The sequence below is a fragment of the Sceloporus undulatus genome, chromosome 6 (genome assembly GCF_019175285.1).
Source record: "Sceloporus undulatus isolate JIND9_A2432 ecotype Alabama chromosome 6, SceUnd_v1.1, whole genome shotgun sequence".
NCBI lineage: Eukaryota > Metazoa > Chordata > Lepidosauria > Squamata > Phrynosomatidae > Sceloporus > Sceloporus undulatus.
Window position 1 is genome coordinate 82,742,261 of NC_056527.1, and position 12,044 is coordinate 82,754,304.

The 12,044-nt window shown below is 42.6% G+C and overlaps 1 protein-coding gene across 1 annotated transcript in view; it reads right to left on the reverse strand.

Annotated features, from left to right (window-relative positions):
* Nucleotides 1–12,044, reverse strand: part of LOC121933637 (leucine-rich repeat-containing protein 37A-like) — a 37,973-nt gene that overhangs the window by 9,531 nt on the left and 16,398 nt on the right. The window contains exons 9-13 of the mRNA XM_042473618.1: nucleotides 9,627–11,209; nucleotides 5,893–6,000; nucleotides 5,256–5,302; nucleotides 2,868–2,904; nucleotides 127–275 (exon numbers count right to left, since the gene is read on the reverse strand). Of these exons, the coding sequence (XP_042329552.1) occupies nucleotides 127–275; nucleotides 2,868–2,904; nucleotides 5,256–5,302; nucleotides 5,893–6,000; nucleotides 9,627–11,209 (1,924 nt within the window). The remainder of the gene's footprint in view (nucleotides 1–126; nucleotides 276–2,867; nucleotides 2,905–5,255; nucleotides 5,303–5,892; nucleotides 6,001–9,626; nucleotides 11,210–12,044) is intronic.

Below are 12,044 nucleotides of genomic sequence, written 5' to 3' on the forward strand. Positions count from 1 at the left end.
ATTTCACCAGGGATCTCCCACACATTTCCCAGATTGTGTTTGCAACCATAGCAGAGAGGCAGTTGGGCAGGCGGACAAGCAAAGCCACTCACAAGGATCTGGTAAAAGTACTTTCATCATGTATACCTTGCATTAGCCCAGTTGAATAGCTCGTCCTCTTCTGAGGACTCTTCATCATGCAATTTATCAGCCATGCTCTTTCTCCGTGTGTCATCCAGAGGATGATCCATATCTTTAAGCCAGAGAGGCTTGTCAAATGAAGAGGTTGTGGAACCCTAAGCAAAAGAAAAGGATGTGTGAAAACAGATCACAGACAACTTCAGGGTTAGGATTGTTATGATGCCATTTTTTAGGTCAGTCCTCCCAAATGCCCTTATCATTTGCTGGACTGCTGCAGCAATTTAGCTGGGAAGGGGAAGGCAAAAGGAGGGCTTTCCCACCCAAATAATAATTCTGCCCCCCCCATGAAATGTTCCTTCTGTCTCCAAATTTGTAGCATTGCAGTAACTTAAAATTTCAAATGAGTATTTAGAAATAAAGATTAGGTGTCCAAAGGTGCAGGCAAAGCTACCATGAAATGTGAACACAGCTGTAAAGAGGCACCTTCTGCTCCCGAGCATGAATGGGAACCCATGAGTTCATCTAGCTGCCACCACCCTCTAGTTTTGCTCCTACTTTACCCACTAACTCAGGAGGAGGTTGCTGAGGGCTTTAACTTGCACCTTTTCCACCTCAGACTCTGCAGAGATTCCCCACCACTACAATCCTTTGGGAGATGAGACTCATACACAAATGTATGCACACATTGAGCAAGTGCATGAAAAAGAGAACTCAATGAAAGCTCTTATTCTAAGCAAGCAATTTAGATTATTAAAAAAAAAAGGATATGTTTTACATGAAGGCACCTTCCTTCAGGCACATTTAAATGTAGTTACAAGTTACAAACAGCCTAGGTCATATTCAGCCAATGTTGAAAATAAACAACCCCCCACAGGAGAGAGCCTTCTCTGTGGCTGCTCCCAGACTGTGGATCTCACTTCCATGGGAGATCATGTCGATCCCCTCCCTGTTCTCTTTTCACTGGCAACTGAAGACATTCTTATTTTGGCAGGCTTCTGAAGTGTGAATTTTACTTATATGGCATGTGTGTGTACCACACATGAACTCATGTATAAATCGAGGACAGGTTTTGGGGCCAAGATTAAGGATTTTGATATGACACACGGATAAGTCAAGGGTAAAACTTAGGGGCATGTAACAAAGGACGTAACAGACAAAGCTTAGGAAAATGATGCCAAAGAAGTTACATACTTCCAGCAGGCATAACTGTTTGTGTTCACCCTAAAATCTGGATGGATGTGGAGGAGAATTGATGTGGAGGGGACTATGGTAAATGGTGGCTGTGTGGTTGTGGGGGAAGTGGCCAGGTGGAGAAAAGAAAACACACACGGCAAAAAGGACAAAAAGGCAAAGCAAAGAAAATGGCAACAACATTAGCACTGATTATAGCCTTTAACTTTAATGTGATAACTTTTCACTGATTTTAACCCAGACACAAATGTCTTGTTCAGATTCTTCAAAGCCCGATTCCTCTTGGGTCTACTTAGGGGAAATGGCAAAGAGCTGCTACCACCACCATTTCCCCACCCATGCATTCAAAAAGGTCAGAAATGGTACTGCGGCAGAGAGAATAGAAGGGGCCAGTGCTGCGTGGCTGCTCCTGCTTTCTTTCATTAGACAGGCTGGGAGAAGAGGTGGCAGAAGAAACAATGTTGGTATATGTGGGGAACAGTTGAAGCTGTATGGAGAAGACATGTCTCTGGGGAAGGAGGAGGATCTGGGGTCAATTCTTGGAAAGAGTCCTTCACCTTGGAGTGGCTCCTGTAGTTAAAATCTCTCCCTTTTCCCATCCAAGTCAGTTTCCAGTCCAGAGTATGTGGCCTCTGTAAACCCCCTACACAAGAGAGTCTTTCCTCACCAGGGAGAAACTTCTCCCTTTGCACCTAGTCACCGAGCAGTTGGCTGAACAGTGACCAAAAGGCCTCTTGCCCATACTGGCTTTTGATGGAAGGGCAGCATGGGCAGGAGGCTTCTCAGTTGCTGCTCCCTAACTGAGTGGTTGCAACAACTGAGCATATGCATGAGCAGCACTCAAGAAGCCTCTTGTTTCGATTGGCCTTTGCTTCAAGGCTGGCATAGGCAAGAGGCTTCTCAGTTGCTGCACATGCAGATGCTCAGTTGCTGCTCCCAGGGTTACTGGTTGCAAAGGGAGCATCTGCCTAGATCTGTTGTTCTGAATATGCAGTAGAACAGTATACCTAATATCAAGAAATATGCAAGGGGGGGGGGCGCGCGCTAGGGTTGTTGCCCAAGAGGAAAAGGGGTGATAGCTGGAAATATTTTTGGGGACCACCGGACTAGATGGACCTTTTAATGTATAATGTAACAAGGCAAGTTCTATGATCACAATATCCCCCCCCAAAGACATAGCCATGTTAGTTTGGAAAATCAATAGGCAAAGGGATCTTGCAGTACTTTTCAGACTAACTGAAAAACAGAGCTTGGCAGTCTGAGCTTTTCTAGACTTGAGCCTATTTCCTCAGAAATTTGCAGTAGAACAGTATACCTAATATCAAGAAATATACCATGCTACCAACTTCTATCTTTCAGTTAGTCTGAAAGGTGCTGTAGGATTCCTTTGGAAATCATTTTTTTCTTTTGTTTCATTCATGGCAAAGTGGGACTTGCTCAAGTCCCCACAATACTTCTGTAACTCACGTAAGAATATAGCTCTACATCTTTTAGTATGAAGAGGAAGACTGAATGACTAGATCATGCTAATTTATTCCCCTTGAAGAATTACTTACCTGCTTTTCCAGTTTGCTCCTTCTGCCCAGAAAACCCCTTCAGGAAAGAGTTAAAAAATGAGAAATAAAAAGTGTCAGATGTTAGCTTTAGGAGGATGGTATTTTAGGGAGCAGAAATGTCACAGATCTCTGTGTTGGGGCGCGGGTGAGAGTCATACACATTCACGTATTGTAAATCTCAGTGCAGTTTTGTTTAACATTTCACACTCTGAATTTTAAAACCAGCTTTTACATGAGCCTCAAAGCACATTTGTCTGTTAGTAATTTCAAGTGATCAGATAGTCTTTCTTCTTTGGAAGTGTGTGTGTGTGTGTGTGTGTGTGTGTGTGATGTTGCAGCAGAATGTGCCTTTCCACACCCAAGTGCATATCTGCAGCATGTCCCCAAAGCTTGGGAAGTTCCTTTTTAAAAAGAATGAATATAATGGTGTGTTGAATTAATCCTTAACAGGACAGGAGTCGGATGATGCTCCTCAGCCTATCGTCCCCACCCTCCAGTGCTCAGATGTGGTTGGTTTCAGCATGCTGCTATAGTCAGTCTTGTTCCCTGCTCTGCTCCCCGTGTTCAAGAATATATGTACGGACACAGGACTCCGGTGTGGACTCCCGGCTGTGTTTAGTTCTATATGCATGCTTACAGTACACTCCTTGGCATTTGTATGTTCAGTGCTATGTGTGCAGAGGAGTTCTAAACAAGGAAAACAGCTCAAGGTGAGTGTGAGAGATGTGCTTTCAGACACAATGTAGTCCAAATCTCTGTGACTGGGCTATTTCTGTAGAGTTTATTGACAAGAAATCTGATGACAGAATGGAGGGAAAGGAGAAGTTTTGATGCACAGAGAGGTGCACCAGCAAATAAAGAATCTTACACAGAATTGTAGCCGGCTGAATACTGGAGCAACCGCTGAGATCCTTACCACTGGAATTCTTGACACTGGGCTAAATCCAATGTTAGTCTCTAAGATAAACTCAGTGAAAAGAATAGGATTTGTCTGTCACAGTCAAATTCCATTGATTTCAGTAGGTTTCCTGTAGGTAGGACTATAATTGGGCCAACCTCACTGAGAATATATCTGTTGTTGTGTTGTTGTTGTTGTATGCTCAGACCATTCACCGTGCTGGTTCTCTGTGCTAGAGAATATCACTGTTTAGTGCTGCTCTGTCATGGTTTCATCCTATGAAATCCTGGGATTTGTAGTCTGATGAGGTGCTCAGAATTCTCTGCCAGTAGTTTGAATAGTCTCCTAAATTATATCACTAGTGCTTTCACCACTTTCACTACAAATCTAGGTTCTTTGTGGTTGTTGTTGTTGTTAATTGCCTTCCCGACCCATGGTGACCCTGTGGATGAGACATCTTCAAGACTCCATGTCCTCCACTACTCTGCTTAGGTCCTGTAAACTCATACCCGTGTTCTCCTTAATAGAGTCCATCCATCTAGCATGTGGCCTTCCTCTCTTTCTACTTCCCTCCACGTTTCCTAGCATTATTTTTTTCCCAGTGAGTCTTCTCTTCTCATGATGTGTCCAAAGTACGACAGCCTCAGTTTTGTCATCTTGGCTTCCAGGGAGATCTCTGGCTTGATCTGCTCCAGGATCCATCTGTTTGTCTTTTTGGCCATCCACGGGATCCTCAGCACTCTTCTCCAGCACATTTCAAATGCATTGATTTTCTTCCTATCCATTTTTCTTCACTATCCTAGTGAATATAATGGCTTGTATGATTCTCACTTTTGTGTTTAGTTGTATATCTTTGCATTATAGAATCTTTTCTAGTTCTTTCTCTCCCCATTCCTAATCTCCTTCTGATTTCCTGGCTGCAGTCCCCATTTCTATCAATGTTCGGTCCCAGGTATGAGAACCCTTTTACCACTTCTATTTCTTCATTGTCTAGGTTGAATTTGTCAAGATTCTCCATTGTCGTTATTTTTGTTTTCTTTATGTTCAACAATAGGCCTGCCTTCGCACTTTCTTCCTTGATCTTTCTTAGTAATAGTTCCAGGTCTGGGAGGTCTTCTGCTAGTATTATGGCATCATCTGAATAGCTTAGATTGTTGATATTCCTTCCTCCTATTTTCACTTCTCCTTCTTTGTCCAAGACTGCTTTTCTTACAATATGTTCTGCATATAAGTTGAAGATAAGTGATAAGATGCAGCCTGACCCCTTTGCCAGCTGCAAACCATCCTGTTTGTCTGTGCTCTGTTCTGACAGTAAGTTCTTTGCCAAACGAGGTGTTTTTTTTTTAACCAAACTACAAATCGTAGGATCCCAGTTGATGGAGCCATGACAGTTAAGATAGAATGGGAGCAGAGTAACTATGTAATACAGATAAAGAAATCTGAAGGCAGACTCACAAAAACAACTAGACATCCCTGGGAAAAAAATTTACCGTTTCTCGCCGCCTTCCCTTCTAGCTGCAGATCGCTGAGAACAGATCTGTTGAACAAAAAGGGGAAAGATTGTAAGAAAACAAAGGCTTTACAGTTTCCCACATTGGGAAGGGCATCAGTGGTGGAGGAGGGGTTAAAAACAAGAGATTGGCTTGCCAGCATCTTTGTACTTTAATTATTTCCAAAAAGAAAGCTGAAAAGATGGGTGGATGTCTCAGCCTCAACCAAACTGGCAATAGCGTGAGGAGCTATTTTATTGTGTGGCAAGGGAGAGATACAGTTGTAGATAACAGCTCTTAGAATCTGCCACAGCTGCTGGGGGATTAGAAGTTGTAGTCCAAGAGAGTATTTGGAAAACATTAAACAGAGGCCATTGTTTCCTTACACACACAATTTCTGAGCCCTGGCTTAGAAATAGGAGATCTGCTAAGAGATGAGGCGGAATGAAGTCTGCCTCAATTTTAGGTGAGCTATATGGGAAATATGAATATCTATTATACCTAGAGGGATTCCCCCCCCCCCAGAGCAGTGTATTGTATCTTTTGGTGATATTCACTTCCGATTCCATTGACAGCTGGGACGTAGCAAGTTAATACATTAAAATGTAAGGAGCTTAAAAATACATTCTCAACTTACTTCGATCAGACATATTACTGCAATAATAACCATTATCACTGCTGTCACCGAAATAGCCAACAGCAGCTTGTTGCCGTATCCATATTCTGGAATACCCTGCCTTGCTATCTGCAAAAGTCCAGAGAAAGAAAGAAAAGGAAGGTGAGATTTCGAGTCTTTCAATATTTTCCCTACTTTCAGTCAAAATCTCATGAAGGTGGCTTGCTCTCACATAAATATGGTACATTAAGCTGCCTTATACTGTACTAAATTGGGTGCAGGGAACACTTTTCAATAAATTCCACTTCCGGAAGAGATTTGAGTTCTGCATTCCAGCTGTAGGTTGAAGTATGGTCCCAGGGCACAGCCAAAACAAAGTGGGAGGGATCAGGTGTATATTTTACCATTTCAGACTGTGCAATGGCTTTTAAGCATGCAAAACATTTCCAGTCTGCATACCAGGGCTACTCTACTAGCGTACCTGACAATGGCTCTCCAGGTCTTTCCCCAGATCCACTGCCTGAGATATTTTTTGACATCACATGTCACAGATTGAACCATGGATTTTCTACATACCCTGCTGTTATATGCCTTCTAGTCAACTCCAATTTAGGGCAACCCTATCATAGGGTTTTGTTGGCAAGATTTATTCAGAGGTGGTTTGCCATTGCCTTCCTCTGCATAAAGCCTTCAGCATCTGGTATATTCCCTAGTAGGCTTCCTTCCAAGTACTACCAGGCCTGACCCTGTTTAGCTTCTGAAATCAGACAGGATCAGATGCCTTTAGGTGGTGCCTTATGACACACCTATGGCCTTTCTTTAATGCAGCCAAGATATTTGTGCTGGCTGTCCTGTATAGGGAGACACTAGTCTTGTTAGCACACTACACTAGAACAGTGGGCCGTCTACATTTGCTGGGGTTATGTGCACAAGAACCCTGTGAAAGAGAAAAACCTGCAAATAAAAAAATCCACTATTTTTTTGTACCTGAGAGAACACTTCTGTAGGTATTTGTAGGTTCTCCAGTGTGACTCTGTGGTCAACATTTGCCAGAAGTTATCCATAGGATTCTGCTGGAGGACCTACAAATGCCTAAAGAAGTGTTCTCTCTAAGAATCTCTAGGTCTTCCTGGGTGATCGCTGCAGACTGAGTTGCCTACTGAGTTGAGCTGGAGGACCTAGAGATTCCTAGAGAGAACATATTAACCAAATCTGTGAATAATAAAATCTGCAAAAGTCAAAGCCACAAATGTGGAAGGCTGACAGTATAAGTATCCATTACACCCAGGCTTTGCCAATGGAGCAACAGCAGGCAAATGAAGTTGTTATTAGTGATCACAGGAAGAAAAAGGTTACTGGCTCCAAAGAGGCTGTTTCTCTGATGTCTGGCTGCTGGGTGGATCCTTGGAGCCAAGGTGTTCATGGCATGCTGTGCCACAGAAGTGGTGATTTTTGCAAGCCAGCTTTCCCAGAAGATCTGAACTCCAAGGACCCAACTAGCAGTCAGGCACTGAGAAAACAAGTGGCTCAGAGCCTTCAGCCTCTGACCTCCCCTAAGACAACTTTATCTGCGGTTTCTCACTGCAGCTTCCACCCACAGCCTTTTCCCTTCTGACACTTCTGTGTCACCACCATTCCCTATGCTGGAGTAGTTATGCCAGTATAGTTCATTTGAAAGATTCCAGCCCTAAACTTTCATCTCTTCTTACTTCCTTACTAAATGCCAGAAGTTATAATTAAGAGTCTCCATAAATTATCCAGTAAATTATCCACTTTCCACTGGAATGTCTCTGTTGAAGTTACTGTCTTGAATTCTATTGCTAATCTCAATTAAAATTAACTCATTAAAACAAGAGATGTACATAGATGTTGTTTTGGTATTCAGTAATTACATAGCTTTGTGCTACTTAGGACTACCAATATGATTCAAGCCACTGTCTTTTTTGTTATTGTTACTGGGTAATTTTAATTTGTTGTTCTTTACCTCCTTTTAGAGACTGTGCTGCTTGGGGCAGTTTTCCACAAAAGGAACACACACACACACACACACACACACACACACACAGAGTTTAACATGCACATTCTTCTTAAAACCAATTTGTAACTTAATAATTCAGGCTAGAAGCCCATTTTGTTATTCTCCCCACCCCAAACAGTGTTGAAAATAATGAATGAGATATTGCTAGACATGGTGTATGCACTCATTTTATGGCACACTTTCAGTTTTGGTTAAGAAGGAACTGCAAGCTCATCTTCAAAAATCTTGCAGAGATTTTCACTCCCAACAAACAATTCCCCTCTCTTAACTTCGTGTTGTTAAAAGAAGAAGAAGAAGGATGAATTTTCTTGCTGGATAGATTGTTTCAATCACTGACTTTATTTTCTTGAAGACAGAGATTTCTCTATCACAGCAATGTTTTTAGGAGGTGCAATTAATGCAAGAGTTCAAATGTTGTCTGGGCTAATCTTTTGTCATGTTTTGGAAGTTTTATTATATACTAGTCTATTTTGTCTATATTATGTGATTTTAGATGTATTTTCAACTATGCTTGTAATCTTTTAAAATCTGCTTTGTTAATTATAATAAATTTGACTTGACAAACTTTAAAGTATTTGTGTGAGAAACAAAGAAAGAGAAAACATGTCCACATCATAAGCAATGATAGTCCTGTCGTGATTTTTTCAATTGTCTTTAAAACCATGTTGTCAGAATTTAAATTTGTGCAAAACATTTCTCCTTTTCTACTTTGCTCCCTTCTTTGTTTCGTTTAGCCCAGGGGTAGGCAACCTGCGGCCCGCGGGCCGGATACAGCCCGGCAAGGCCTTGGTCCTGCCGCCGGGGCCTTTGGGGGGCAATTGTCTATAGAAGCCTCAGAAACATGCATTTATATTAACATTTTTTTAAAAATCAGCAAATTTTTTCGCGTGTCCTCAATTTTTTTAAAAAAAAGTATCTTCCATTTGAAAATTTTGTCCTACATTTGTCCTGGTTTATTTATATATTTATATATTTATTTTTTAATTTTTTAATTTTTTATTTTTTGGCTTCGGCCCCCCAGTTGTCTGATGGACAGCAACCCGGCCCCCGGCTCAAAAAGGTTGCCTACCCCTGGTTTAGCCAGTTAGTCTCTCTTTGCCTTTGGCTCTTGTTCCCCTTTATCTGTTTTGGTTAGAATTAACAGGTCAGGATTTTAGGGCCAGCCCTTTTTGAAGTCATGGGGTGAATCCTGATGATATTATAAGGGAGATGCAACATGGGGTATCTCCTATCAATAACATCCATTATCAGGCCATGATTATGCTATAAAACCTGGGAACCCTAGTTTTGGTCTTTTGTTGCAGTTCTATACATCCAACCCAACTTACATTTTACACAGTAACCAGCTTTTCAGAAACAGATGTCCAATGAACTCATGCCTCCCACTGACATGGGCCTGATAAACAAGCTTCAGGGCATGAAGTCGAAGGCTTTCATGGCCAGCATCCATGGTTTTTTGTGGGTTTTTCGGGCTATGTGGCCATGTTCTAGAAAATTTTCTTCCTGACATTTCGCCAGCATCTGTGGCTGGCATCTTCAGATGCTGGCGAAACGTCAGGAAGAAAATTTTCTAGAACAGGGCCACATAGCCCGAAAAACTCACAAAAAACCAAGCTTCAGGGCCACAGCCAAGTATACTGAGTGTTGCCCAAGCTCTTGATAGCCACACTAGTAGGCTCAACCAGGTTTGGCCTGAGTTTAATGTCTTCCCTCTTACCTCATCAGAAGGTTTTCCCATTTTTCTTGACTGAGGTGTGGTCGCGTTTTTGACAGGCCAAAAGTATGACTTCCACAGAGAAGAAGTCTCCTTGATGTTCTCTCTCTCGCTGAAGAGTTTCATGAGGAGCCCTGTCCTAGAGATGAGCTTGGCACAAGCCATTTGGATGGTGGGCTCCGTGCAGTCCATTTTCAGGATACGAATCACATGGGAAATGAGGTTCCTCACCGGCACATTTGGGATGAGGGGTGCCAGCCGCTTGTTCAGTTCTGCTTCAAAGAGATCTCCCTGACGCAGATAGTCATCTTGAGGCTTCATGAGGTCTTGCTGGGGAGAAGTAGAGGTCTTTGACTCATGATGCTCCCAGTGTGTCTCATGGGACAATGTGATATCAGGTGAGAGCTCATTCAAGTTTTCTGAGTCTTCTGGGATTTTGGGCTTGGGCCCTCTGTGCATGAGCTGATTAAGCAGTTGCTCCTTATTTAAAAGCATCTGAGACTTTCCTTCACCCCCTCCAACATATTCTCCACCACTCCCTCCAACATATTGTCCACCATTCCCTCCAACATATTGTCCACCATTCCCTCCAGCATATTGTCCACCATTCCCTCCAACATATTGTCCAACATTCCCTCCAACATATTCTCCAACATTCCCTGCAACTTGCCCCCCACCATTCTCCATGTTGCCTCTAACAGGTTCATTTGGGTAGAATGGGGCAGGTTGACGCTCTGGCTGAGAATACTGGCTAGCTGCCACTTCCTCCTGTTTCTTGACAGGAGGTGCAGTGATCTTTTTCTTGTGCTTCCGTGATCTGTTGCCGTGTTTCAAAATAATGACAACTTTGCCCGTCAAGTCATTGTCATCATTGTCATCCACCAAGATGGATGCCGTCAAAGCAGGAGTCTCTGTTGAAGACTCCGAAATGGAGCGCTTCCATGAGGATTGATGTGCTCCTGCTTGATGAGGCCTGAGAGGCTCTTGGTCATTTGATAGCCTTCTCCAGTGCTGAGCCCCTGCAGGCAAATCTAGAGTGTCTGGCATATCCACATATTGCATTGGGACCTTTGAAAATTGCTGCCTGTTTCTTCTGCCCACTCCGAGAAGTGATTTTCTCCTACTTCGAGACCAGTTTTCTTTCCTGGCTTTCCTCACATCTCTTTTCTTCCTCAGGGCAGGGGCCACAGTCTCTTTTGGAGCTTCTGTAGATGTGCTATTTGGGGCCTGTGTCCCTTCATTCTCCTTTTCGTATTCAACAATTTTTTCTTTGAGAGCTGTCTGCAGCAACTTTGCCAACATGAACAGCTTTTTCAGCTCACTTTTGTCAGTCCACTTTACATCCAGAAAGTCATCTGCTTTCAGCTTTCCTAACTGCTTGACAGTGGTAAAAAGTTGTGGGGTGAGTTTGTTGAAATGGATGCCAAAATGAGAGAGGCTCTGGTTCACTGGCATTGCCAGAGACACATTTTCTTGCAGAGGCCTCTCTGGAAGAATGTTCAGGATGGTGCTGGAATTGAGTTTCCTGGTTTCTAAAATCTTCATTACTTCTTCTTGCATCTTATGGAAACCCTCATCTTTCTCTGCTTAGAAACAAGAGGGAAGGGGGTGGGGGAACACATAATGAAGAATGGAATTATCTGGCGTTATTGAAAGACTATTTGAGGATGATTAGCTTTTGAGAAAAGATGAGTAAGGAAACATAATAGAGGTGTCCAAAAATATACAAGGTATGGATAGGGAAATGCTTTCTCCCCCTTTTCCTAACCCTAGAACCTGGAATCATTCACTAAAGCAGAAACATTAAGGGAAAAACAAAAGGTGAATCTTCTTTCTGTTCCACGGGGTGCATGGAATTCAGTGCAACAATTTGTTGTGACAGCTGCTAAGTTGGGTGGCTTTAGAAGGAAATTAGATAAATTTGGAGGATGGGGCTTTTGATAGTTTCTAGTCGGTATGGACATATGTCATCTTCACCATCAGAGGCCCAGGAGTATAGCTATGGAGGAAGGAGAATGAGGGCTTTGCTCACCTCACAACATTTTCATTGAATTCAAATGTCTAGTATTGCAGTAACTGAAGACCTCAGTTGAGCATTAGGAAGACAGCTTAATCTTCCAAAGAAAAGAAAGTTTTTCTCCATTTATTTTCAGTGTGTCACCTTTTGTGATGCTAGAAATTTGGTCAAGAAGGAATTTTTTTATTTGAGAGACAATGGCCTCATTTTACTCCCTTCCTTCTGTAGCTATGCCCCTGAGTACACCTCTCTGTATCCTGTGAGCAGTGAGCAAACAGTGAAGCAGATAACCTTGGGCATCTGGGCAATGTATGGAAGGAGCAGGAAGAAGCTCAGACTGATTTGCCTGGCTTGACCTGATGGAGGAGTCTGGGATGGAAAAGTATAGTAAGTTTTCCCCCCAG